Source organism: Nesoenas mayeri (assembly GCF_963082525.1).
Source record: "Nesoenas mayeri genome assembly, chromosome: Z".
Classification (NCBI taxonomy): Eukaryota; Metazoa; Chordata; class Aves; order Columbiformes; family Columbidae; genus Nesoenas; species Nesoenas mayeri.
This window is the reverse complement of record NC_137542.1, coordinates 68404188-68432029: the sequence shown is the minus strand read 5'-3', so window position 1 is coordinate 68432029 and position 27842 is coordinate 68404188. Positions and strand designations below refer to the sequence as shown.

Here is a 27842-nt window from a genome sequence, read left to right as displayed (position 1 = left end):
GGCCAAATCCCGCTCCCTGCACCCACTCGCCCACGCCTGGGACTCGATGCCACTGCTGGTCCCCAAGGACCCCACACTTCCTGGGTCACCCCACAGCTGTGGACATTGCCGAAGCACCTGGGGCTGCAGGATGGACGCTAAGGAGAGAGGCTTTGCTCCCAGGAGCTTTGGGCTGCCTGTGCCTACCAGGAGCTGGCTGGAGGCACCTCGGACTCAAGGCGGAGGGCCAGCCCCACCGCCGGGCGCTGCTGAACACATGGGGATAAAATGCTGAGCCAGCCATACTTCACTGCCTAGTGTTGAGGGGGACCACCCATGCAGGCTACCAGGGGATGCTGAGCCCTGCCAATCACCCCCCACCAGCCACCAGCAGGTAGAAGGGACCTCCCCCCAACCCTCTGTCCCTCTCCCCCACCCCTCTGTCCCCATCCCCCGTACTGTGGCTGGACAAAGCAGTGATGCCAATAAAGGGGATAGCGATGGCACTGCCCAAGCAATACCCCTTGCAGATGGTGCTGGGCCAGGGGAGAAGTGAGTGGCCGCAGGTGAGATACCAGCTTGGGGACGGTCCTTGCAGGAGGTGCACAGGCAGCAGAGCTGGTCCCCAGATAGGTCAGCCCCTTCCCCAGGCACCTGGAGGGGCTGAGAGAGACCCTTTCCCAGGCCAGCCCTTGCCATGTGCCAGAAGAGGATGCAGGCAGCTTCCTGGGACAAGTCCCCTGCCCTTGCTAGCCCAGCAGCAGGGATTGGACCCTCTGCACAGCTCCCCTTGCTCAGCATGTGGCCCCCTCCCCGTGCCTCCACCGGGCCCCTCTAATGGCCTTCTAATGGCTTCCGTGTGTTGGCACCTCTCGACCCCAGGGCTCAACGCCAGCAGCCCAGCGAGATCCAGATGGGCTGGGTGGAAATTTAGGCAGTGGCAGCGCAGGGAGCACGGGAAGCAGAGCCAGCAAGGAGTGGGTCCCTGCGCCTGCCCTGACGGGGAGATGTGTCACTCCTGGCTGGGCCTCAGGGCTGCCCTTGAACCTGGGGTGCAGAGGGATCCTGGAGTGGGGTCCTGGTGAGGACTGTGTTGGAGGGGACACGGGCAGGGTGGGCATAAGGAGAGAGATCCTGCCTGGGCTTCTGGACCAAACAGACGCATTCCCAGGTGCACCCCAGAACTTGCCAGCTCCAGCTGTGTAGTGCTGCCATCAACTGCTGGACTCTGGTCTCCAGCATCCAACTCAGCCAGCACCCTTTCTGACATGGTCACCCTTGTCTCTCCTCAGTCCCCAGCGTGCCATGTTGGGGACTTTCTGCTTGGAAACCCACTTTTGTCACCACCAGATCCCGCTCCCTCACCACTATGGAGGGGACCAAGGCTGCGGCTGTCCATAGGATGCTGTTGAATACATGTAACGTCCATCCCATAACTGCAGCTCCAGCGTTTGCAAACTGAGCTCAGGCTGTTTCCCAGCACTTGATGCTGTTTTAAAGGCTGACGCCTGCTCAAGACTCAGGAGCACAACAGCCAGAAAATGGGAGAGTGTGTGAGCCAGCAGCTCCGTCCCCTGTATCCTGCCTGCTCATAAACTCCAGAAAGTCCAGGCATGCTCCAAACAGGAGATTGCTGGTGGCCAGGGGGAGCAGAGACCACCGGAGCCTTGCACATCCACAAGGCAATGTGTATCTGCTCCATGCAGACAAGCTCAGGTGTGTAGATGAGAAAGACTGGGCAGAGGGGACCCAGAGCTGCACTGTCCCCATGTTTGCTTTGTCCCCTTTCTTAGGCTGGGCTGGGCAGTCAGTGGGGACACTCATTTCTGGTGACCAGAGCAGATTGAGGGCAGGGGATGCACATCTGGTCCTCATCACTGCATCCCACTGCCCTTGGCCCCTTTCCTCTCTGATGGCAGCTTTAGAGATGGGACCTACCACCTATTCGGCACCTGGAGGTACCACGAGCAAGTGAGAATTTGTACTCTGCTGTGAATTCCTGCCTGCCCACACCATGTCTGCCTGCTGGGATGCCCCGTGTCTGAGCCCCCTCCCCAACAGCCTACAGGCAGGATGTGACCCCAAGGAAGCAGCAAGCCCAGTGCTTGGGGGACTAAAGATGCTCAGTGCATCCTGCCCAGGGGGACGATGCCCTGGCACTGGGCATGGAGGAGCAGTGCTCTCCTCTGGACCAGTGAAGATGCAAGAAGGGAGGGCTGGGGTGTACCAGCAATCTGGGATAAAGGAGAGGGCTCCAGATGCCAAAGTAAACTTTGACTTCAAGCCGTGAAGAAGAAAAACAGGAAGGGACCATGAGAGCAGGCCCAGTGCCGGCACCTCCCTGTCCCACTGCGGGGCCAGGGCACTTCCTCTGGGGCTCGGGCTCTTCGGTGGCTTGTGCAGCTGCCCGGCGAGCAGGAGGCTTCCTGCTGCAGGCTGGAGCCCTGCCTGGACGCACCCTGCCCGCAGTAGGCAGAGGCACTTCCAAACTTGCCTTGTTGCTGTATCCCACCCTTCTCAGGGCGGATGATGTGCCAAGATCACAGGAAGGGAGCTTGTATAAGCCAGGCCTGGGGATGCTGAGCCTGTGCCGGGGTGAAGCAGCCTGTGGGCTGCCTCTGCGAGGAGCAGGGATGGGTCCAGCTCCCTGGCATCGGACAGGCACCAGCCCAAGCCCAGTGGGAGAAGAGTGCAGAAGAACATGGCCCGGGTCCTGCTGGGGGCCCAAAATTTCTGGCAGGCAATGCCACATGCCAGGGGAAGGTTCTCAGTACTGGGGTGTAGAAAGGCTAGTGTCCATGTCCTGTGTCTCCATCCAGCACAGGGTGGCCCCATCCGGAGCATCTCTTGGGCACCAGCTGTGTGCAGGGCTTGTTTGGGAAGGCAACAGCCTGGGCCAAAGCCATTGTGGTGGGCCACCAGTTGTGGACAGTTGTGCAGCGGTGCCTGGGCTGCCTGACTGCCACCGACCCTGCCAAATATCTGGGCTGGCTCTTGGGCCCAGCCTCCTCCTCTCCCTGCCTCACTGCCAGGATCAGCCTGCATTTTGCAGGGGAGGAGGCGAATTGTACAGGACTGTGAAGCAAAACAGTCTCAACTTACCTCTCATTGCTGCTCCTGCGTCTTTCTCCGCCACATCCTGAGCCAAGGAAAGAAGTAAAAGCAACTCTGGAAGATTGTGGAAGGCACAAAACATATATATGTCACAAGGCAAGGAAGAAAGGAATGGGTACACATATAGCCAGTGGTTCAGAAGGGAGGGAAGGATGCAGGGATTGAGGGAAGGAGCAGTACAGATGTATAGCTGGATGCATGAATCGGCTGGCAGAGGGAGATGGGGATGGATATACAGATGGACGCATGGATGAATGGATGGATGGATAGGCAGTTTGGACACCCAAATACCATCCTAAGCATTAAAGATGCTCATTATGCAGGAACTGACTTGTGAAGACAGCTGGGAAGCCGAGTGTGTGAGGCTGGCAAAGGGACGCCCAGGGACAGAGCAGGGATGGTGTTTGGGAACAGTCCCAGGTGTGACCCATACACTCCATCCCCATGGAAGTGGCATCACAGCTGACAGGAGGCAAAGCCTTAATTGTTACTGGTGGAGGTCCTGAGAGTGTCAGAGGCTGCATCTCCAGAGGTGCTGCATCCCCCTGAGGAGCTGCTTCCATCTCACGTTGTACAGGCACTGGGGGTGAAGAAGCAGTGGGGATCCTGTCCCAGGGCCACTGAATACAAACACAAATGCTTTAAAGAAACAGTACTCAACATTCAGCCTGACCATAGCTTTCATCTCACCTGCACATGGGATCACAGAATCACAGCATGGTTGGGGTTGGAAGGGACCTCTGGAGATCATCCAGTCCAACCCACCTGCTAAAGCAGGTTCACCAGAGCAGATCACACAGGAACGTGTCCAGGCGGGTTCTGAATGTCACCAGAAAAGTGGATTCCACAACCTCTCTGGGCAGCCTGTTCCAGTGCTCTGGCACCCTCAAAGTAAAGGATTTTCTCCCCATATTCAGGTGGAACCTCCTGTACTTCAGGCTGTGCCCATTGTCCCTCATGCTATCATTGGGCACCACTGAAAAGAGTCTGGTCCCATCCTCTTGACACCCACCCTTGATATATTTATAAACATTGATGAGATCCCCTCTCAGCTTCCCTTCTCCAGGCTGAACAGACCGAGCTCTCTCAGTCTCTCATAAGAAAGGTGCTCCAGACCCCTCATCATCTTTGTAGCTCTGCTGGGATACCACTGCCTGGGATCTTGCTAGATGATGCAAGCCCCCAGCCCACTGGAGACCTCTGAGATCACCCATTCTCCCTGTTCTTCATCTGCCTCCCTTTCTAGCGGCTACAGGCCTGCAGACTCCTTGCCCATCACCCACTCTTTCCTGAAAGAGAGAAGTGGAGACATCACCGGCCGGGCCAGATGTGCTGGCACCCAAACAGATGCAGGAATGAAGAGATCTGAGACATCTCTTCTTGTTGCTCCATCGTAGGCTTCTCCCTGCAGCAAGGGGTTATTTCTTTCTTTGCTTGCTGGGGCTGGCCCTGTCCCTGCCTCCAGGATGCTATCAGTGTTTCATGGCCAAGAAACACCAAGCATGTGGCCACAGAGATGCTGGGAGGCTAAAGCCAGCAGCTTAGCCATAACCAAGCACTGCTGCTCGTGATGCTCTCAGGAAACGGCTGCTCTCTCTTAAAGCAGCAGCAGGTCTTTGGATGAACTCACCAAGCCCAGGACTTTCCTACCAGCTTTTTTTTGTTTTGCACTGCAAACAGCCCTGTTGTTCCTGTTGTTTCGTGTGCCTGACATGAAGTGTCAGGGTCAGGGGGACACATGCAGTCATGTCACTTTTCACAACAGCGCCCACTGCCTGTTTCCTGTGCACACATCTCCGCCGTGCAGCATGAGGACCACATGTCCTCAATACTACCATGTCACTTGCTCAGAGATGACCTCCTCCCTTCCCCATGGCAGAAACAAGATCTCTGGCTGCCTAAAGAACTGTGGGGACTGAAACAGAGCAGGACATACTTTGGGACCTTCCCTGGGGAGGGACAGGGAGCCTCCCTACCTGCTCTCCTCTCACCAGCTGCACTTTGTGGTCCCCCTGTGTCCACTGTCACATCAGGTGCTTTGCCTGCAGGGACAGACCATGCACAGCACAGCTCACAGGAGCTCCTCAACAAGCTGAGGGAGCCCAGCACTTCTCAGGTTTCCAGGACTGCATGGAGCAGACACTGCGCAGGCAGATAACCCTATACAGCAGGGCCTTTCTCTTCATCTTGAAAATGATGAGCCAGAGTTAAATGTGACATTGGGAGTTTCATGTGGCTTTGCAGGGTTCCAACACATGAAGGCCTCCCAGCATACAAGCAACTACCAGCCTTTGATCCACACTGGGGGTTCCACTAGATCTGGTAGCAGCTAAGCTCCGCATACATGCAGGGCACTGGCATGGTCACCTCTGCGCTGATGGCTCTGGAAGTGGTAAGGTGCTAAAAGTGCCAGATCTGTGTCTACACCTGGGATCTCCTGGAGGATGCTGACCAATCCTCAGGAAGATCTAGTGATGTGGATATCACTGATGCCCACGAGGATGCTGACCTGAAAGGCACCAATAGTCAGGAAGATGCTGACCTGGAAGGGCGCTGATTGTCAGGGATATGCTGGGGATGCCAACCTGGAAGGCACAGGTCCCCAAGAGGTCACTGACCTAGAAGCCAGTGATGCCTGTGAGGATGCCAGACTGCATGGCACCAGTCTGCAGGGGCAGGCTGGCCTTGAAGGCACCATTTATCCAGGACATGGCCCTTTTTCTCTGACTCCAGAACACTTCAGCTTCCCACAAATGCTGGGCACCAGCTCAGCCAGGGACCACACCGAGAGCTTGTGCTGGGGATCTGCGCTCCACGGCTGTCTGCAAAGAGTGCAGTGAGCTGCCTGAGGAAGGCAAAGGTCTGCAGGAGCCTGAGCCAGCACCACCTCTCCCGATTTCTCTCCTTCTTGGAGCTGGGTCTGGGCAGCCCTCTTGCCTGGCTATGGGCTGGTGGGCGCATCACCCCCAACTGCTGCCAAAACAACTCGGAGCCTCATCCTTCCACAGCCCCAGAGCAGGCAAGAGGGCTGCCCAAACCCTGTTTTCCCACTAGATGGCAAACACTGCCTTCAAAACAGCCTTTCGAGGAATTCAGTGCCTTCCCTGGGAGAGGAGGCTGAGAAAACCCTTTGCTGGGATGAAGCCCCTGGGGGTGAAGGGTCTGACGCTGCTGGGGAGCAGGACTAGGGGCAGCAGGGACCCTTGGAGTGCTCCTCATCTTGTTTTTTTCTGTCATTTTAAAAATTGTTTTCCTTTTCCGTCTGCCTGGTTTCTCCCCTGTACCAGGAGACCCATCCCTTGCCCCGTGCTGGTGGGGTTGAGCACCCTGGGCATGCAGGACAGACATCTGCTTAACCCTGGGTAGCATCTTGAATTTCCATAGCTACAAAGTGAAACTCAGAAGCTTTACTGAGAATTAATTGCCCTGTGGTTTGCAAGCCCAGTGTGTGCTCATTTCTCCCTGCAAGCCCCCAGGTCCATGGGCAAGCCATTACATTGAATATAAATAAAGGAGGCAGAGATGAAGGCTGTGCAGGTGGATGTGCACACTTGTCTAAGATCTTCTGCCAGCTCAGATGTATTTCCAGGCCTGTGTATGTTTGTCTGAATTCAGCCGCAGATTTTCTCATGCTCCATGTATTAAGCTTGTGCAGAGCTTTTCTGAGCATTTGCTGCCGGGTTTGCTACGGCTGCAATATTGCTGTGTGATTAAACATGATGCGTCATGGCTAATGAAGGAGCTAACTGTGGACAGTAAATGTTTAATACAGACAAGTCAAGCCAATTAGACAATCTTGAGAGAGAAGTGTGTTGGCTCAGGTGTGGAGGAGAGGGTCTGTGCAAGGGCACAATCCTAGGCACTACAGGATCAGCCACTCCTGGCACCAGCTGAGGGTAAAGACCCTGAATGCAAATTTTTCTCTAGACCACTGTGTAGGTAGCTTCACCTGGGAGAAGACATTCTCTTCAGAGAGGGGTTTTGTTTCTGAAATGGAGGCCTGGGTGGCTAGAGGGGACAGCAGCTGCCTCCAGCACAGAGGTGCAGAATGAGAAGTAAATAATCCCACTCAAAACACTTCTCAGAGTCCCTCAAGGTGGCTCTTGGCCATTCAACTGCATGCTGCCTGCTTTTGTGGCAAACCTGGATTCCAGAGCTCAGCAGTGCTTCTGAGGGAGCACCAGGGAACCTCAATGGCTGGGTTCCAAACAGCAGCCCCCCAAGCATTAAGGAGCAGCTGTATTTCCTCCACAGAGCTCTCAGGAGCCCTGCTACTGCCAGGCTTTGCTGCCTCCAGGGTTTCCTGCCCGGAGACGTTGTTTGACACCATTTACATTCTGGTGAGAAGGGTTCTTCAGACACCCCGGCCTCTTCCTTCAGGAAGAGATTAATGCGTCTTCCTCCCTGAGGGCTGGGAAGTCCCTCTTGGGGCTATCTATAGTCAAAGGGAAAAATGAAAGGAAGAGGGTGACCAGGGAACAGAAACTGAAGGAGTTTTTGGGAGCTGGTCTGCGGTGTATGGGTCAGGGCGCTGAGCCACTGACCCGTTGTGACAGCCCCTGAGCCGTGAGCAGAGCAGGTAGGAAGCCCTTCTGGTGCTCCCCGGCATCGCTGGGCTCCCTGCCAGCCCTTGTGTTGGCACGTGCCGATGCCTGGGGATGTGGGATGGGAACAGAAGTGGTGACAAAAAGGGTGGTGTGGGCTCTGGTGCAGCCCTGTGGCTTGAGGCTTCCCCGTCACCTTGTCGAACTCACAGCCTCTGAAGGCAGCAGAGCAGCAGTTCAGCACAGGTGTGGCTGCATCAGTCTTGAAGGTGGGATTTACAGATCCAGGAGCATTTGACCTAGGTGGGAGATACTTGTCTGTACAGCCTGTGTGCCTGCAGAGCCACAGCATAAGAGACCACTCTAGTAGCCCCAGGCTAAACATCACCCTGCTCTACTAACTCATCCCTGACTGCTGATGCCACTTCACTCCTGACCTGAGGACATCAAGGGATGGGCAAGTGCCATTGGTTAGGTTGTCACATACTTGCCTTGACATGTCCCTGATCCAGCTTTCCAGTCCAGATCCTAGGATAGGTTCTGGCCCTCACCTGTAGGCTCAAGGTTCTGGGTTTTTCATGCTGGCTGGTCTTCTCTAAAAGGCAACATGCCACCATGAGCAACAGGCACCTCCTTGGTCCCCGGCCTTGCTTTGCACCCATCTCAGATCCGTGCAGGCTGGACCTTGCTTTCATCACAGAATCACAGAATGTGAGGGATTGGAAGGGACCTCAGAAGATCATCCAGTCCAATCCCCCTGCCAGAGCAGGAACACCCAGATGAGGTTACACAGGAAGGTGTCCAGGCGGGTTTGAATGTCTCCAGAGAAGGAGACTCCACAACCTCCCTGGGCAGCCTGTTCCAGGCTCTGTCACCCTCACTGTGAAGAAGTTTCTTCTCAAATTTAAGTGGAACCTCCTGTGGTCCAGTTTGTATCCATTGTCCCTCATCCTATCATTGGTTGTCACAGAGAAGAGCCTGGCTCTATCCTTGTGACACTCACTCTTTACATATTTATAAACATTAATGAGGTCACCCCTCAGTCTCCTCTTCTCCAAGCTAAAGAGCCCCAGCTCCCTCAGCCTTTCCTCATGAGGGAGATGCTCCACTCCCTTCATCATCTTTGTTGCCCTACGCTGGACTCTCTCCAGCAGTTCCCTGTCCTTCTGGAACTGGACACAATATTTCAGACGTGCTCTCACCAGGGCAGAGTAGAGGGGAGGAGAACCTCTCTCGACCTACTAACCACCCCCCTTCTGATACACCCCAGGATGCCATTGGCCTTCCTGGCCACAAGGGCCCAGTGGTGGTGCCAAGTGGTCCCAACCTAGCCAGCAAGCCAGGGGATCTGGAGCAAACTGGCCAGCCATACCTCCTCCTGCCTGCAGCTGGGTGACACCATCCACATTCCTCGCCTGGTGCTGCCAGGCAAGAACATCCTCTAGCATGAAGCTGCTGAGGCTTCAAAAATACTGGTGGAGCTGCACGGAGCTACTCCAGGTGAGGACCTGCACCTCTGTCCTTGTGGCCCTTCATGGAGTCTTGGCCACATGCATGATATGAGGCAGTGGTGGCAGAGAAAAGGGGCTGTGCTGGGGCTGCATGAGGGGGACGTGGGGCTGTGTGCCCCACTTTGTGCCAGCTCAGATCCCCCAACAGATTATGGATGAGAGGCATTAGGAAGCAAGGTACCTGGGAGTGCTGGAGAAATGTTTTTGCTACATGCAGAGCTGAGGGGTGAGCCTCTCCAGGCCCATTTCACCTTGCTCTCTAGGGAAGTAAAGGAAGTAACACACCATGACACACTTGAGAGCCCCAGCAGAAGCATCTTGGAGAAACCAAAGTTAAAAGCTCATCTTGGCTGCACCCAAATTGCCTGTTGGGGATGGTGCCAGCCCTTAGGGTCAGCTGCCACAGTGAACCTGGGCCAAACTCCGCTAGGAGGGATGCTGAGCGAGTTCCAGTGCAAGGGGACATTTGCTGCAGTTACTGTCACCCACATAGGCTTGCTGTCCTGCAGCGGGCACCCCTGTGTTTTCAGAGGACAGTGGGACACTGGAGAAGTTCAGGCTCTGGCCTGTGGTGTGGCTAAAGATAACTGCTGAGTGATGGACCCCTTTGGGAGGATAAATGGCAGGAATCACTCTACAATTGGTGTGCCACCATTGCCGACATGGCAGCCTGCTGTGGCCTGACAGAAGGGGAACCCAGCAGAGACCAAAGCCTCAGAGTGGAGGAAAGATGAAGGAGCTGGGTTAGTGGCCTCCACTTTCTGTGGGATTTTAGCTGTGTTTGTTTATTCCTCTTGCATAAGCACATTGGCTCTGCCCCAGGGCCATGTTCTGCAGTCGATAATCTCTTTCTCTATCCTTTTGCATCATGGTCCTTTACCTATTGCAGTTGCTAAGCTGTGGCCAGAGCGTCCATGGTGAAGACCTGACAGGGGATCTGCAGACCCTGCCTCACCCCTGTAGTTCTCCCTGCTCTGCAGAGCTGGAAACACATAAAACATGTAAGAGCTGATCGGGGTCTGTATCCCAGAGGAAGGGTACTGATGCCTGAAGGGTCATACTTTCATTTCCTCCTGTGGGCAGCTACTTCAAAGGAAAAACCCCAGAGAGGATCTCCTGTCTTCGCTGGGGCACCAGCTACAAAGGGAAGTGCAAGTTCCCTTTGCACAGGCTTCAGCACAGCCCACAGCGACCGCTGCTGTGATTCCCCGGTGTAATAATTCCCGCACCCTTCCTCAAAGCTTAGCTGGCATCTGAAATTCAAGGGAAAAAAAAAAAAAAAGAAAAATACAGTTGCATACAAGGAGGCTGGGTATTGGGATGATGGGCAGCAGCAGAAACCCCGTGAGGTGCAAGGAGGGGGTCTGCCCAGCCGGCTGCTGGGTTTCACTCCTGTCTCATCAAGGAAAGCCCAACCTCTTGGTGCCTCTAAGATCTGGACTTTGGATGTCACACATCTCTGCTGTGCTCCTCAGTTTTGCCATGCACAGCAAGGAGACAACACAACCCCCATGGCCCCTGTGCTCACTGCTGGGGCCAGGAGACAGGATGCGCAGTGAGAGAGAGCCTCTCCATCAGCGGCAAAGAACATATTAGCATGGGTGATGCAAGAAGAGAGAGGACAAGGCTGAGACACGGGGGTTGCGAGCGTCCCTTCAAGGATAGGAACCTGCATCCTATCAGTGTGGACGTTTACGCAAAGGCACTCAGGGCTGCGTAATCTGCAAACCTGAGCAGACTGTAAAAAGGGGGATAAAGCACCGAGTTCTCCCTTGATCATTTCAATTCACCTTCACTTTTTTTTCCTTGAGGACAGCTACCAGGCTGCATTTGTGTATCTTGTACCCAATAAAGATATTAAAAGCTCTTTAATCTACCGCTGCGTAATCAGCAGCTTATTTCACTGCAGAGGTAAATGGTGCTGGTGTGAGGCATGAGATGTGTGCAGCTCAGAGCTCACTGGAAAACATCCTTGATAAGCTATGAAGCATTCACTGGCATGCGCTTGCGGCAGGATGGGCAGGCTAGCCTTGCCCCATCCCTGGCTGTAAACCAGGTGGCTTTCAATGTCCTCGCAGGGGTATAATGGGCCATGCACAACCTTGAGACAACTGGCCAGGCATGCGGGGAGGCTGAGGTGTAGGTTCAGGGTGTCAGCAGGGACAAAGCCAGGGAATGGCAGGACGGAATGTGCCTGGAGCACTGACGTGATGTCAGGTCTGAACTGATGAAGGTTTACATGGGAGGTTAAAAAAGAATAGCAGATACCCACGAGGATGGAGGTTTTAGCTTCCTCCCATGCTCGTGGTGTGCTGTGCAAGGTCCTTTACCGTGAGCAGCAGGGCACATGTGGACGTCTCCCTCAGCTCAGCTCCCTCTGCCTCCCTCCAGCCACTGCTGGTGCTGATGGAGGTTTGGGAGATGTTTTCTCCTTGCTCTGTTAGTATGAGAAGAGAGCTACAGGGAGGAGGGCTTGTGGACTCATCCTAGCACACAAGATCATAGAATGTCCTGCGTTGGAAGAGACCCACAAGGATCAGCGATTCCAACTCCTGTCCCAGTGCAGGACAACCACAAAATTCACACTGTGTGTCTGAGGGCATTGTCCAAATATACAATATCCCAGACCACAGAAATTTGGAAGTAAGCCTGCACTTCCTTCCAATCAGTGGTTAGTGTATATCAAATGCCTCTGAAAATGTGGGCAGCTTCAGCTGCAGGGTGGAGACCAAAGGCAGAGTGATTGTGAGATCCTTTACCGCAAAAACACAGAGACATGACAGTATCTAGGAGCTGTGGATGCATACTTCTAAGTCTTGAAGGACAATGACTATTGAGTTCTCCATTTTAGTTGTGCTGGAGATTTTTAATCTAGTTAGATTCAGAATTTTATTTTTATAGCCACAGATAAAAATATTTAAGAATATTTAGGAAAATGCCTTTCTTCTTGGCCCTCAGGAGAGACATCTAGCAGTGCTGAATGTCAGAGTCCTCGGGATAGCATCTCCAGCAAAGACAAGTGTTACATGACCGAAGCAGGGTTCCTCTGGCCGGGAGGACTGTCACAGTCTTCTCCTGGGATTTTAGGACAGTAGAGAGGGAAGGAGAGCGCTGAAGCATTTGTCACGGCCAGTGCCAGCACTCAGCACCATGGCTTGGGTTTCCCACACACTGCAAAAGCATCAACGTTCAGCCCAGAGGGACGTGCCAGCCCTGTCCAAGGCATGCAGGAACCATGACTCTTACAGGTGATGTCCAGAGACTCAGACCTACACTGAACCCCAAAGACCTTACAATTTCATTTAAACAGAGAGGAAGGCAGTAAGTGGAAGAGTTGATCGGTCACTCCATTACACAGGAAAGGAGGAGAGGGAGAGAGCATGTCAGGGCCAGAGCAAAAGGATGAGCCCATTGTCACTGTGGAGCTGAGCTCTGCAGGGTCATTTTCCCACAACCCACATGCTCCTGGAGCCCAGAGCTGCAACCACATCTGCCTGATAAACTCTCCTACACAAGAGATGGCAATCTGTTCCACTGAGGCTGCTTCTCGGCTAGGGGACAAGCTGGTGACAAGAGGTGTCTTTCCACAAGATGACAAGGAATCCTGTTACCCCTCTTGAAATGATGTTTGGGATGCGGCAACGGTGGCCATGAGAGATTCAGATGGAGGGGAGGAATCTCTTGGAGCAGCCTCTTAGTTTGTGCCTGTGTCTAAAGCTTGGCATGTTCACCCCAGGAATCCCTGTCCCCATAAATTACTCTCCTTTTAAAGTAAAACAAAACAAAACAAAACAAAACAAAACAAAAACAAAACAAAACAAAAAGGAAAAAAAAAACAACAACAACAACAAAAAAGGGCAAACAACAACCAAGCCACAAAATACTTAAAACTTGATGGAGTGATCCATTAGTTTTTCATCCACAGTCAGCACCAGATGTGGTCTGCTCTTCTCAACAAACGCTGTACCAGATCTGTCCCCCATCAACCTCCCTGGGCAGCCGGGACCTGACCGTTTCGGCACTGTAAGGACATGGAGGGGCCCAACACGGCAAGTAACACGGCTCAGGGAGCACACAAAAAGGCCACCCAACCTCATGTATAGTGTCCTGAGCGCTGAGATCCCCTGGGTCCCCTCAGGCAAAGTTTTCTCCAACTTGTTTTTCTCTGCTGACAGTTCCTGCGAGTCTCCGGGATGTGCTGGCACACACCCACGGCCGGGAACGGCTCCGTGTGACAGCTAGCCTTGGACTTTGCCTGCACCAACAAAGACAAGAAGAGGCTCGGCAGTGCCTTCCTTATCCATTCCCGGTGGTGGCTGGCTTTTTCTGCTGTCCGGGATTTTTCGGGGAGGCAGGAACATTGGGTTAAGCATTGCTAGGACAGGGCAGGGAGCCAGGAGAACTCTTGTTCCTGCAGAACTGGAGGTCAAAGAACCGGCATGCTCCCTCCTGAATAGTGCTTACAGCTCCTCCATCTGCAGCTGCTTCCTCAGGATGTGACAAAAGCTAGGTAGGTGAAGACCTCCTGGGGATGAAGGGCAAGGAAGAACCTTTCATGATATCCCTCATCCAAGGGTAGGAGGGGTGGCTGCAGCAAGCAGAGTGTTTTGAAAGAGCAGTGGCTACAGGGCTCAGTCCATTGGCAAGTTGCCCTGGCATCCCATGGGGCTGGTCATGGGACATCAACATGGAAGGTGGGAGCAGGTTAATGACACTCTCTGATGATTCAGAGGAGCGACAAGATGCCTTTCAGGAAAAAGCGGATGTAATAGATACCAGGGGAAATTCAGCAGTGCAAAGGGCAAAGGGAACAGTCCAAAAACAGCAGTGATCTATCAGGACAGAGGCTTTCTGTTCTCTCTCCAGCTGAGACCCCTACTAGATAGATAAGAAAAAGCACAACAAACAGAGAAAACCACAGTCATCCTTCCTTTCCACCCCTTCCCAGCACCCAGCAGTCACTAACACAGGAGTTTCTTCAGGTGGATCTTGCATGGGACCCATGTGCACCCAACTGTCATGGGATGTCCAGCACCTGGCTGAGCCCCTCCAGTGCCTTGTGTAGCAGGTTTCCATTATTCATCTACAGAGATTGTGAAAAGGGCACTCCCTTTTGCATTGAACTTGCAACCTGATCATCACAGGGATGGACACAGCTTGTGTCAGGCCTGGGGACAACATTAGCACAGAAGCAGCTGGGTTGGCCCACGCAGTGCTGCAGTACACTGCAAGGAAGATATTTCTGACCAGAATTGAAGGGGCTCCTGGTTCAGCCCCTCTGAAGCAGGAAGAGCTTTTAAAAGACCTCCAGGGTTTACAGGGAGGGCAGTGAAATTCTAAGGGGTTTGTGGTAGCATTTAGGATGGGGAGAGGAGCTCAGAGGCTTAGCACGCTTCAATGTTGTCTTCCACCCTGCAGATAAGAAGTCCTGGACCTGCTGCCCAGGATCTCCCAACAGCTTCACCATGCAGTTCAGGGACCTGGCTATGCTTGGACCTGCCTGAAGGAAGGATCTAGCCAACTTTTCTTTTCCCATCTATCTGACTGCTGTCCTGATGACTCCCCCCTCCATTTTCTGTAGAAAAGGATCCACAAGCAAGTCCTACCTTGGCAGGGCATGGAGCCAACCTGCCTTATCAGTCACAGAAGAGCCAGCCAGGGGTTTTCCGCTCTTTGCTGCTGTGCCCTGGTAGGAATAACAGCCTGGTACACTGCTTCGAAGGCTTCCCAAGCCCCTCTGCCCTCTGCTGCCTTTGCACTCTTGACAGCTCTGCCCCCGCAGGCTACACTCTCTTCACTCTCTTTGATGGCTTTTTCCTGGCCCGAGTCATCCTCTGCCTGGAAATCTTTGGACAGAAGGATCCCACAGGAAGGCTGGGAAGGAAGATGCTGACCCTGGGGCAGTGCGGACCCCTCTGCTGCATGGGGAAGCCCCCAATGACCCAGCCACCGTGGCCTCCTCCAGCTCCCTTTGCAAGCAGCTGAGAAAAAGGCTCACTTGGGAAACTTTCACTTTCCATTTCTTTGCCCGTGCTGTCCCTGATGGCCCACACAGGTGCTGCATGGAGCTGAAGGCTCTTTTCAGACCAGAACTGTACCCAGCCTCAACCCCCTGGCTTTCGAAGAAAACCCTTTGTAGCAGATCCATACCAAATCATTGCAGAACTCCTGCCCTCCATCTTTACACACTCTGTCAGCAGAGCAGCTTCTGGAAGAGAAGAAGTAATGCCGAGTAGATTGGGACTGTTCAAACTGGAAAGTAGTGACCGATAAGGTTTGTGTGAGTGCAACCAGAAATACCCTATGAGGGACGAGACCCGAAACAGGCGGAATTCCTTCCCAGACTGAGCTGACGGGGTTCTGGGAGCAGGGAGAGCAATGACCCTCCTGAAGTCAAGCCAGAGCCCTTGTAGAAAAACATCACAGGGTCACATTTGAAGGAGGTTAATGTCCTGCTGAAAGAGGTTGTTCTCTCCCTGCTTTCGCCTGCATGCAGTACGGGAAATGCTGCATCCTCAAAACTGGTGATGCAGACAAGGCAGAGCCCCTCTGGATAGCTGGAAGCTTCTGCTCGTCATGGACTTGCCCCAGCTGACAGCAGAGCCCATGATGAATGGCCCCGGCATGTACTGGCACACCACAGCCTTCCAGCATTTACTTTAGACAGCTGCAGCACAAGGAAGACAAATGAGATCCATGGAAACTCAACCTGCTGTTGCCCTCACCCCATATCCATTTACATGTCTGTTTTCTCCTCCAGGTCATGTATCTCCTTTGTTTAGGAGCCGGTCTGCCTTCTGATCTTGTTCCAGATGTTTTCTGCTCAAGCTCTTCCTCATTCTGTTAAAGCACTGAGCACAAACACTTCAGGGCCCGCTTTGGTTCTAACTCCCTTCGCTCAGATGCTTCAGACCTTGCACCAACCCAAAACCACAGCCTCCATTTCATACTAACCAGGGGGCAGGCAGCGCACATCTCCTGCCAACCAAACTCTCACAGCTGCCTCCCACTCAAAAATCCTCAAAGCCTCACAAAGGGTGAGGATAAACCACCAGGTGAAAAGGTCTCTGAGCTCTCCAGGGAAAGAAAGAAGCCCTTGAGGGCTTTCACCTCCCCATGGCACCCTGAGCCCTGCTCCAAGCCCAGGCTGAGCATCAGGATCCTGGCGATGGACTGAGCTGTTCCACCAGCACGTGCGGCACCATGACAGCTCCCAGCAGCTCTGCAAGAACCCAGCCCTGCAGGGACAGGTGGTCCGGGAAGCATTTGGCAAGATGGGAACAGCATGGCTCTCCAGCATCAAACCAGCTTTTATTTATCTGAGATCAAGGCTTCACAGCTGCTTTCAAAAGGCATTTGATGCTAAGCGCTTCAGCTTCACGTTTGCCCTGAAGAGCTCTTTCCTCTCTTTGAGTTGTTTTCTTTCTTTTTTCTCACACCCAAACTCAAATTATGCTACTGAAACAGAACCAAGGCTGCCAAGGCCCTTGCCATGAGTACACTAGCATGTGCCCAAGAATGTGGCACAGATGGTAACAGCAAGGACGTTGTTTTCCACCACTGATGGTTAATACTTTACTATTAGCATCTGCCCAGCCTGCTCAGCTTCAAAGAGGGCTCACAGATGCAACACAAGATCTGCTTCCTTCAGCCAGGCTTGCCCCATGCTCCCATGTCAGCTTCATTACATGGGCACTAGGTCAGTTCCTGAATTTGCACCCATGGACAAGAGCTTCTTGTGGCCTGGGCTGCCTCACATCAAGCACCCAACTTCAGAGTGTGACATCATCCTCCCACCTCTGCCTTCTAAAGAGGTTCCCAAGGTCATGGTCCCTGTGACTTGATGCAGCTCCCAGAGGAGCCCACCTCATGCACTGGGAACCTGGTAGACCAGAACAACAGAGGAATAAGGATTTGGAAGGACTGCCTCAGGTCAACTTATCCATCCTGTCCCGAGCCAGGACCAGCACTACTTATGACTTTCCCACAGGCAGTGGTTTACCCGTAAAAGTTTCTGGCAGTGTACATGTATTATTTCTTCAACAGCCTCTTCCTGCTAAATGTAATTTTCCCTTGAAATCTGACCCATAAGGACCCCTGTGGTTTTCTGAGCTATCAGATGTAAACTCAGAGAGTAATTTTTTCACTTTCTCTTCACAGTATCCCTCTGTGCACTAGAAGATATTCGTTCCTGGAATCAGGGTAAACCCAAGTTCCTTCAGTCTGTGCTCAGAGGCCAAGTCATCTAGACCTCTGACCAAACTCACTGCTGTCCTCTACAACCCTCCCAAGTGAGCGCACTCCTCTCCAGAGCCCAGTTTTCCCATCTGGGACCGCCTCTCCCACCCAGACTGACTTAGATAACTCCTGCACTACAGGATCACTCACAAGTGATGCCCAAAATCCTCACTGAACAAAGCTCAGAGAGGAATTAAAACAGTTGTCCCTGCCAGGAGGGAAGGGGACAGAGGCTGGATTCAGCGGCAGCAAGCTGCAGGACGTGTACCCCCTTGTCCTCATCCCAACAGCCGCAACACAATTTCTGCCGCTACCACTGCACCAGCTGTCAAATCAGGCTGGTCTGAGGCTAACTCACAAATGGCTCTTTGTGGTGTTTTTTTTTGCATTAGACTGCACTGACACAGTTATAAATATCGGTTTTACAGCACACGAGCATGCCAGGAGATGGTAATTTTTAGAACAAGCCACCTGCATTGGATTTGCTAGCAGCATGGCTAGTGAGCAGGCTAGCTTGAACAGAGGCCACGGTGGAGAGAGCTTCCCCCCTACCATCCCCTGTCATGCTGCAAACTATCTCCTGCTCTTATTGTCTGTTTGATATGGGACAGTGCAACGCAAAGCAGGCAGAGCCTCCCTACCCCAAACGAGAGGTGCAGAGCTGGGTGCCAGCATCTCCAGGAACTGCAGCCCTGCTCGAGCCAACTCAATCCCATGGGCTCAGCAAAGAGCCACTGCACAGCACAGACACGGGCTTCGGAAACAGCAGGGATCGACCCCATGGACTTCAGCCCTGCTTTCACCCCAGGCAGGCAATGAAACCCACAGCCATGCAGTCTCCAACACCGGGAATTCCCTGGGGTGGCTGGCCTTGGCAGGGGCAGAGGAGGATGCCGGAGCATTGAACAGTAGCTGGGAAATGAAACCAAGCACTGTGAGAAGAGGGCAAATCAAGTATTCAAGATACTTCTGCTTTTGTTCTTTGCAATACAGTGGCTGTTATCCATCACTGTAAATGCTGACTGGTGCCTTTCCAAAAGCCACGTCAACTAAATCAAAGGTGGGAAACTGCAAGTCGCAGAGTCTTTCAAGGGAAGTGCTTGATTTCTTTGCCAAAGACCACCTCAGCAGCTCACAAGACTCCTGATAACAAATGCTGTGTTTCTGGAGCATCATCTTCCCAGAGACAGTAGAAAGTCATGGCTTGATAATTTACACAAGATTAAGGAACATGCATGTAAACAGAGTTGTGTGCTTGCAGTATGGGGACCGTCAGTTCACAGCCCAGCAGAGGAGGGGTTTTCCCAGCCAAAACATCTGCAAGAAAGAAAATCTTGCTTTCTATGGGAAAGTGGAGAAGAGTGAGATGTGTTCATCAAGGAGGCTGACCAAAGGCTGCAGAGGGTGAACTTCCAAAGCCAAGCAGCCCGTACCACATCTGGCACATCTGCAGTGACACAATGCAGCAGCAAAATGTCTCTGGACATGCACAGAATAGTCACTGCTCAGGTGAAGTTTGGGGCACAGGGATCCATGGAAACTGGGCAGCATGGGGCTAAGCTGACAGAGGGGAAGGGAGACCCCAGGGTTAGAGGTTTACACTTAAACAGGATCACAGGAAGACCCTCTAAGTCTGCCTTAGCACTTAGCAATCTTCTGGCTCTCTCCTGCCATCCCAGACAAGGAAAGGTTTTTCACACTCAAGGATTTAATGCATCCCAGGCAGCCTTGGGCTGCACATCAGTTTCACAAGTTCAACAGAAGAATCATGTCTTCTTTGCTGCTGCCATTGCCTGGTTCTTGCCCCATGGTTGTCCCTCCCATGTGCTCCCAAGCAGGGCTATGTGACCTCTCAGATCTTCATGAGTCCCCTCCAAGACCCATGCCTGCAGTCTGAGATGGCTGGTGCAACCTCACCTCAACCTCCTACAGAGCCAGTTCTGTTTTGCTGTTCACCTGTACCATTTTGCTGTGGTTGCAGTAGAACTAGGAAAAGGAGGGAGGGCAGGTTCTCCTCCAGTGTCCTGGCCTGGGGTGCACAGAAATCTGCACTTAGGAGCACAGCTAAGCAGGAAAAAAAGGAGGCAAAGGTGTGCAGTGCCACAGAAACGGCACTAAGTGTTCCATCACTGCCTACTAGTTCATTGGGAGCGATGGGTGATAGGGAAGGTACTTTCCAGAGACTTCTGGCAGCAGAACAAGTCTCCTATTTGCTTGTCCTCCTGGTTTTCTCTTTAATCTCCAGTTTCTACTGCTACTGTGCATAAAGAGAAGTTGAGTGCATCTGAGTGCAGAGAAGCTGGGTCCCCACTCCCTTTCCAAAGGGTGCTCTGAGCCCTGGCATCTGGGAAGGGTGCGCCCGGCTGGGACCTGAACCTTTGCTGCAATGAGCTGCAGCACCTGCAACGTGTCCAAGCACAGAGCTGAGCCCTGCCTGGGTGCAAGGGAGCCCATATCAGACAACTTCGGGACTCAGTTTGACTCCAGGGACCTGGGCCAGGAAAAGCACACTGGTCCCATGCTCCAGTCCTGGGGATCAGAGCCAAGAAGCCAGATCACGGATGTGTATGCTGGGTGGTACCATCAGGTCTCCCTGGTCCAGCTGCAGAGGGAGGCTGGCAGGGGTGGCACCAGCTCCTGCTCACAGCCCCACAGCCTGGCCAAGGGTGCTGGCGTCTTCCCACAGGACAAATCTCGGCAGAAAGTGTCCAGACAAGCAGCAGCAATGATGACATTCTGGGAATGAGAGGGGAGCAAGCAGGGGCCTGGGGAGGAGAGATGCCAGGCCTGGATCCTCTCCATCGCCCACACAAATTACTATTTAGGCAAGAGTGAACAGCACAATGGGACAAGACTAAAAAGGCTTTTCCTCACCTGGCTTCCCACCGTGCTGGATCTGGCACTGGTGCCAAGGGAGCTGTGCCCACAGAGAGCAGCCCCTTGCCTTGGCACCAAGCAGTGGAGACCATCAGCACAGGAGACAACCAGCTCTTGCACTGACAAACATGCCCAGGACATGTTCACAGCTCCTGTGGACTCTTCTGCACCAGGGAGGGACATGAAGAAGCGATGTGAGGTCTGCAGGATGGGGAACTGCTTTTAGCCCCCGTAATGCTGCTCATCTCACCTGCGAGTGCAGCCAGTTCCTCCTCAGTCACTTCAGGAGCAACATGTGCTGCCTGTGTGGGATACTCGTGACAGAAAAACCCCAATACACCATCTCTTTGGAGGCGAAAGACAAAAACAGCTCCCATAAAGCCTCTGGAAGATGTATTAGGGCACCCAGTGAGACCAGCGTAGCACTTTGGTGTCTACTCTTGCTGTAGAGAAGCAGACAGTTGTTTTTGCTGTGGACCTTCAATCTGACTTCAGGGCTGTGAATGCCCATGCCAGGTCAGAGACCCTAGACCACAGCAGGTTGTGCCTGCTGCACCTTGTGCCCTTGAAGGCAGCCCGGGAACCATCTGAGACAGCTTTCACCATGCCTGGGAGAGACAGGAGCGCTCTCACAGTCCTTGGCTATGAGACCTGGCAGACAAAGAACAACGCAGGGCATGCTCACTTTGCTTGCGCAGATGCAGCCTTGTCTTTCTTTCCTGGCCTTGTGCACAATCACCAAGAGAGCAGCTGCTTTCTCAGCTCCCTAGGAAAGCTTTTTACTTGTAATGTCTTATTATTCCACAGCATGTGAAATACAGGTCCCAAGCATAGATAAAGGACTGCGGATGATTCAAACAATGCTCCAGAACACCTCACACCAAACGGATCCCTGCACGTAGCCCCAGACTTACTGAGGGCACGTCTGCATTGTACTGCAAGGGATCCTGATCATGCTCCACCAGCTCCCAAGGGCAAAGAGCAGGAAAAACAGAGCTGGAAAGAGGGAAACAGGAGGGCTTGCAAAAATTTTTACTGAAACTAGCTCTGGGCTGACACTCGAGGGTTTTGACGTGGTGGTGACTAGCTACTTTCTGTAAGGAAAGAGGCTGCTTCCCTCTGAAGATAGCATTGGCATTTTGTACCGGAAAATTTCGCTCCGTAATTTTCAAAGTACTGAACCCTGCTGGGTTTTGGTGGGTTCCTGAAAGTCGGGCTCTGGAGCAGGGACAGCTGCTGCAGGGCTGGAGGAGGTTCGGCCAGCCAGGACCATGTACCTGGCCCAGGAGAGCGTCTCCTCATGTCCTCTACCCGGGAGGTTAAGGGCAGCCTGCTGCCAGAGCTGGGGCCTGGCTCAACACCCCTTGAGAGACACAAGAGACAAGGACCTGGCAGGGATCTGTGAGGAACTGCTGCAGTGCTCTGAGGAGGACACGTTCACTGCTCCCAGAAGAGACAGAAGCCCTGAGCTTTGCGATGATGGTCTTACAGGCATCTTGGCCAAGAAGTCACTCAAACACTGATGGAAGCAGATAAACCTGCTTCCAGCATCCAAGAGATCAGTGCAAGCCCCTTCTCCCTCAGTTTCCAAGGACACCGTGCTCTCTGCCAGGGTAGCCTCTGGCCAAGGATGAACCTCAGGCTAAACCCTTTCTGCAGTCCCTGTCCTGCACAGGGATTTGCTCCAGCTGCAGCACTTCAGCCACAGTGCAGATCCACACCGAGCATCCTCCTCCTCCTCCCCAGCCCTCATGGGTCACCGAGCGAGCGGCAGGAAGGCTTCTGCCCAAGCAAGCACCGACCATCCTCCTTTCCCAGTCACGCTGTTTGTCTTGGCCTCTCTTCCAATACCCACCTTCCTCCTCTACCTCCTCCTCCTCAGGATTGTATTTCCGAGGCTGTCACTATAGTTAATGAGCTGGGACAGAGATGGTGCTCTGGGAAAGTCACACCAATAGGCAGCTGAGCCCAAGGCACTGCATGTGCACAGATACCAGGGAGGAGGATCCTAGAGGGGGGAACACCTGAAAAATAAACCTCAACCAAGGGAGCCAGCAGACTAGGGGAGGAAAAAGGACATGTCTAAGCTTGCATGAAATAGGTCTCAGCAAAAGCTATCAGATGCCTGGAGATCTCTGGCTTGGACAGCCTAGCTGCTGCACACCGTGGGTGTCAACCCCTGGAGAGGCTGGTGGACACGTCTCCCTGCCATCTCACTGGGCTATCTCACTCCCAGCCTGTGCTCTGGCTTGCTGGCTGGCAACCAAGCCAGAAACAGTGTAAATAATTTAATGATGTAGATGGTCGTGTTTGACATGTTTGACCTCTTTGAGAGGAAAGCATGGTGCCTGGCTGTTAGCCATGCAAACCCCACTCATGCACATTCAGCCCATGCTTCAGCTGAATGGAGCGGCTTTGTTCAAACAGCACATGGTCCAGCAAAAAGGACAGATCTCAAGGGGATGTAAGGCCATTTTGGGGCAAAAAGACTGTAGCTGCAGTGCACAGACCCAGGGGACCCAAGGCACAGGAGGAAAACAACCAGGGACTCCCAGCTCATCAGCGATGAGGGGCAGGAGCTGGTGGGCATTATCCATGGGTGTGCTCAGAAGCAGGTGTCTTCACCTGCCCCAATTTCTCCAAAAGCTCTTTCTCCTCACCCACACTCCAGCTGTTAGCAAGCACCAAATCGCCAGTACAACTGGCAGACAAAATCAGCAACATTGTGCCTCAGTTTCCCTTCAGTGCAAAGACAAAGCTCATGTTCCTACAGCACTTCAGCCATGTCCTGTGGGAGCTGAGAGCAGCAGAGGTCCAGACCAGCAGCTGCACCAGTGAGAGTGAAATGTTTGGGGCTGGATGGTGCAACACCACCACAGGATCATAGAATAGTTTGGGTTGGAAGGGACCTTCAAAGGTCACACCAGCTCCCGTGCCATGAGCAGGGACATCTTCAACTAGATCAGGTTGCTCATAGTCCCACCCAGCCTGGCCCTGAATGTCTCCAGAAATGGGGCATCAACCATTTATCTGGGCAACCTGGGCCAGCATGTCACCATCCTCATTGTAAATAATTTCTTCCTCGTATCTAGTCTGAATCTCCCCTCCTTTAGTTTAAAACCTTTACCCCTTGTCCTATTGCAACAGGCCCTGCTAAAAAGTCTGTCACCACCTTTCTTATCGGCCCCTTAAGTATTGGAAAGCCACAATAAGGTCTCCACGGACCCTTCTCCTGAGTGAACGACCCTGACTCTCTCAGCCTGTCCTCACAACAGCTGTTCCAGCCCTGTGATCATTTCTGTGGCTCCTCTGACCCCTCTCCAACAGGTCCATGTGTGTCCTGTACTGAGGGCTCCAGAGCTGGACGCAGGACTCCAGGTGGGATCTCACCAGAGTGGAGCAGAGGTGCAGAATCACCTCCCTTCACCTGCAATGCTCCCTCACACCCCATCTCTGCAATACAAGCCCCTGCAGACCCACTCAAGCAGCCTGGCCAAGCCACAGGGAGCAGGACACCTGCCTTACCATGGTGCTGAGAGTCTCGTGGGAGACACTTGCAGCCCAGCTGCTGTAGCATGCACCCTTCATGCCTATGAAAGCCTCCTTGCCCCACCTTGCACCCAAGCAACCCCCCTTGCCACTGTGACTGGCTGCATACCCCTCCTCCCCACTGGCCTTTGGGCTCAAACACGAGGCACGTCAACCACTCACTGGCTTTTCTTTTTATTCAACAAAATCACAACACAATTAAAAAAAAAAAAAGAGAGAGAAAAGAAGCAGCTTGCACCCATAACTGTTGCATCAATCAGACCTAGCAGCAAATAATACCTGAGAGCAGCGTGAACACTGTTCATGCATCCCTGCCCAGGTGCAGAGCAGGCTTTGAACATGATGGCAGGCTGGGGACCAAGAAGGAGAGCAATGTCCCTGAGGAGTGCAAGGGCCAAGGACAACATTGCTGCCCACTCTGCCACCACCACATTACTGACTGTTTCTACCTGTTCAAGGAAGGGCAGGAGGGGAAACAATGCAGGGAAGTCAGGGCATGACAGATGAACCGCATCGGCCGTGCTCTGCTTGAGGGCATTGAGGTTGTGCTCAGCAAGGAAGCAGCACAGTGCATGGCTGGTGAGGAACATCTCCATCCATCTCCTCCATCCCCACGTTGTCACACACTGGCAGCCCTTCCCAGGGGTACAGAAGGACTTCAGGAGGTTTGGAACTGATGATGGAAACCAAAGGAGTTAAACTGGTGCTGGAGGTCACAGATGCTGCATTGAAGGGAAGGCTGAGACCCCCCAAACTCATCTCACAGAGCAATCCATCAGCCAGCCCCCAGGCTGCAAAGGCAGTGGAGGCTCTGGTCCCTCAGCCTCAGGCTCAGCCTGACACAGGTCCTGGGTCACACCAAAGGCAGAGGGAAGAAGAGAGAGCAGGCACGGCTCTGCTCAGCCCTGAGTGCTGGCATGGGTCCCAAGGAAGGTCAGAGGTGGAAGCAGATCGGCTCCTTTAGCTTTGAATTCACAGCTGGGAGCCGGCCCCACTCCAGGCACTGGGGCCGGCCATGAACTTTCTTGTAGCCTATTTGCCCTGGAGTCTGGCCTGGAGAAGTGAAAAAAACCAGCTGTGATAAGTATTATAATCCCCAGGGCAGGAGCATCCCTGGGGTCCCTAAGTCATGGTCAGGGTTGTCACCAAGGGGTGACCTCCTCTGGCCAAGCCATGGTGGTGAAGAGGGGCCATGGCAGGGCTTGCAAAGCATCCACAAAACCCGTAATAAGCCCACCCTGTGAAGATGCACAAGTTGCAAACTCCAGGCTTGCAGGGCAGAAGTGGGGGGCTTCACTTGTGGTGCTGTTTGCTCTAGCCCCCGTTTGGCTCAGCCCAGGGTGGCACTGGGTGGGTAACAGCCCCAGGGCTGCATTTATTTGGGTGGAAGAGGGACTGCAAAGGAGACAGACTGCCTCCAGTCAGAGGGAAGAGGGATGGAGACCGAGACAAACTGTCTGTGCCACAGTAGAGACACCCCAGCTCTTCTCAGCAGCCCCGTCGCACTGGGAAAAGCCAGTTTGATGGTGGATAAACTCATCATTCCTGGCTGAGCGCAGGTCTGGCTCTTACCTTCCTGGCAGGGCTGGCGTCCAGCTTCTTTTGGAGCTGAAGCACCCATGGGGCTTGGATGGGGGCACAGAGACGCTTGCCCTTTGTGGTGATGAACCTGCCAGGCCCATGGGGAAAAAAAAAGATGAGGTGAGCAGGAGCTGCTCACTGAGGATGCTCCAGCACAGCTTCAGCACAGCGCAAGCTCTCATCCACTGCCTCCCTCACTGCCCTCCTCCATCTCTACTTTGGGATGAATTTCTTTCCTGACTTTTGTCCCAAGTTTTTCCCTCCCAGCAGATCTGTCCTGCTCTGATTGAGCCTCTGAGCTCCCAGGTCTCTTCTACATCCCTCCCTATTCCCTCACCCAGCTCAATGTCTCTCCTCCACTTTGCTCTGTCTCCCTCCTTGCCTTCCAGCAAAGCCCATCCCTTGGCCATCACCGGCCTGCGGCTCTTTCCCCTCAGCCACCACCACCACCACCCTGGGACTCTTACACAGTAGCTGGGATGTTGCAGCCATCCTGCACCAGCTGGAGCCGATAGTCCTGCACTATCCGCCACGGGATGGGCGTCTCTTTTGTTCGCAGGCAACAGTCAAGGACGTTGTTCCCACCGTGCACTGGAGGAAGAATAGATCATGCAGACTGAGGTTGCTGTCTCTGGGGCAGCTGCACCTTCACCCAGTCTCTCCAGAGGGTGCAGGGGCTGCAGGTCTGCCCCGAGGGGGCGGGCAGGATGGTGCTCACAGGCAATGCCCTCACCACCTCCCCGCCTGCAGACATGAGCGCAAGATTTACTGCTTCCATGCCCCAGCGCTGGAAGCCCTTTGCCTCCTTCCAACAGAAAGCAAAGAAGGTGAAAACCAGCAGTTTGGTGAAGGGCAGCCCTTCTGCATGCCTGGGTCCCTTCTGAACCCCCAGGGAAAGTGGGGCAGGATGGAGGTCTTCACCACACTTCAGGATGCTGCAATGCTGAAGATGTCCTTTCCCAAAGGCCTGGGAATGGCTTCGGTTGTATTTGCTGAAGCAGTCACAGGTTTTGCGGCTAGTCTATCACCAGCCCTCCCCATAACAATCAGTCCTGTGACACCTGAGAGACACAGCTGTCTTGCACTTCACTGCAGGGTAAGGGAGCTTGATTGTCTTCCAAGCAAGTGCTGTGTTCACTGCTAATGCCCATGCAGATTGGCAGCGCCCAGGAATGGCTGTAACCCCAGGCAGCAAAGTGTGGTATGACACCACAAGGCATCTGGATCCCCCAGCACCCCACAGCAGAGCAGACAGCCTAGTGTCACTCACCCAGACAGCTGTGACCTGTGCACACCACATATTCAACACCAGCAGAGACTCAAACATGGGCTGTGCCCTAACATATGCCACCTCTCCTGCTCCCAGCCCCGCCGCTTGCCCCCAGGCTTCCAAAGCATGCTAGGGATGCTCCCCTCATGAGCTATCGAAATGGGGACCAAGGCTATCCCAGCCCAGTGTGCACCAGCTGGGCTAGGGCACTGGGAGGCAGGATTGCTCCACAGCCTTTCTCAAGCACAGCTTTACAACCCCAGTGCTCCTGCCTGGACTTTGGGCAGGACAGACTCCCTATGGGACAGGTCACAAGCAGAAGACACAGGAGGGCTGTGACACAGCCCCAGGGATGCGTCCCACTAAAAGTCTTCTGGAAAAAGAAGGGCAAGAAACTGGGTCCTCTCCCTTCCACGAGAAAAGCAGCCTAACAGTTTCCCTCTTACCATCCAGGATACATCCGATCACCAGGAGACTGAAGCAGAGAAGATGCAACTGCTGCATTTTAATGCTGAGTCTGGCAGGAGTTGGGCTGGAGAGAGTGGTGCTCCGGGGAGGAGAGGTGAGCTCTGCACAGCTTCCTTGCGCTCTGCTGCTCATGCTCACCGCTGCCTATTTATCCTTCCAGCTTGTGGCTTTCACTTTCTTTTGGAGGAGAGGGGTGGGAAGTTGCAACAAATCTTGCCACAAGCTAGTTTTTAATCTTTGAGCAGTTCCCAAATATGCAGGCTCCTTTCCCTGCAGCCAGCTGCTCCACGATCCCAGAGCCAAACACTCTCCTTCCCTCTCTGCTGCTGGCAGCCGGGCCACAGGGGCTGCTGGTCAGGGCCAGTGCAGCTTCAAAATCCCTGCAAAAGCACCCTGGGACCCTGGGCAAGCACTTGGGGGGTCTCACCACATACATTTCCCAGACCCTCCTCTGAGACATCTCTGGGACATTCCCATCACATATTGTATAGGTTCAGCTCACAGATGCTGGGGAGATAACTTGCTTCAGCCCCATTTTTTGGATATATGCAGGCACTGGGGTGACGCCTGAGCCCCCCCCCCATCTGGTTGCAGGAGCCTGGCTCTCTCCACCCCCCCTCTCCTTTGCTCCTCTGGGGGCACATCAGAAGCCGATGGATGGAGAGGAGCCCAGCCAGCATGCTCCGCTCCAGGACTGTGATCTCACATGCC

General features: G+C 53.6%; 1 protein-coding gene across 1 annotated transcript; it reads right to left on the bottom strand.

Moving 5' to 3' along the window:
* Nucleotides 1-182: 182 nt before the first annotated feature.
* On the bottom strand, nt 183-27167 carry LOC308051904 (C-C motif chemokine 19-like; the record flags this gene model as incomplete). Its single annotated transcript, XM_080362553.1, has 4 exons — nt 183-248; nt 25385-25481; nt 25861-25984; nt 27110-27167. The coding sequence occupies 4 exons, from the start codon at nt 27165-27167 to the stop codon at nt 183-185; spliced, it is 345 nt and encodes a 114-aa protein (XP_080218679.1).
* Between the last annotated feature and the right edge of the window lie 675 nt (nt 27168-27842).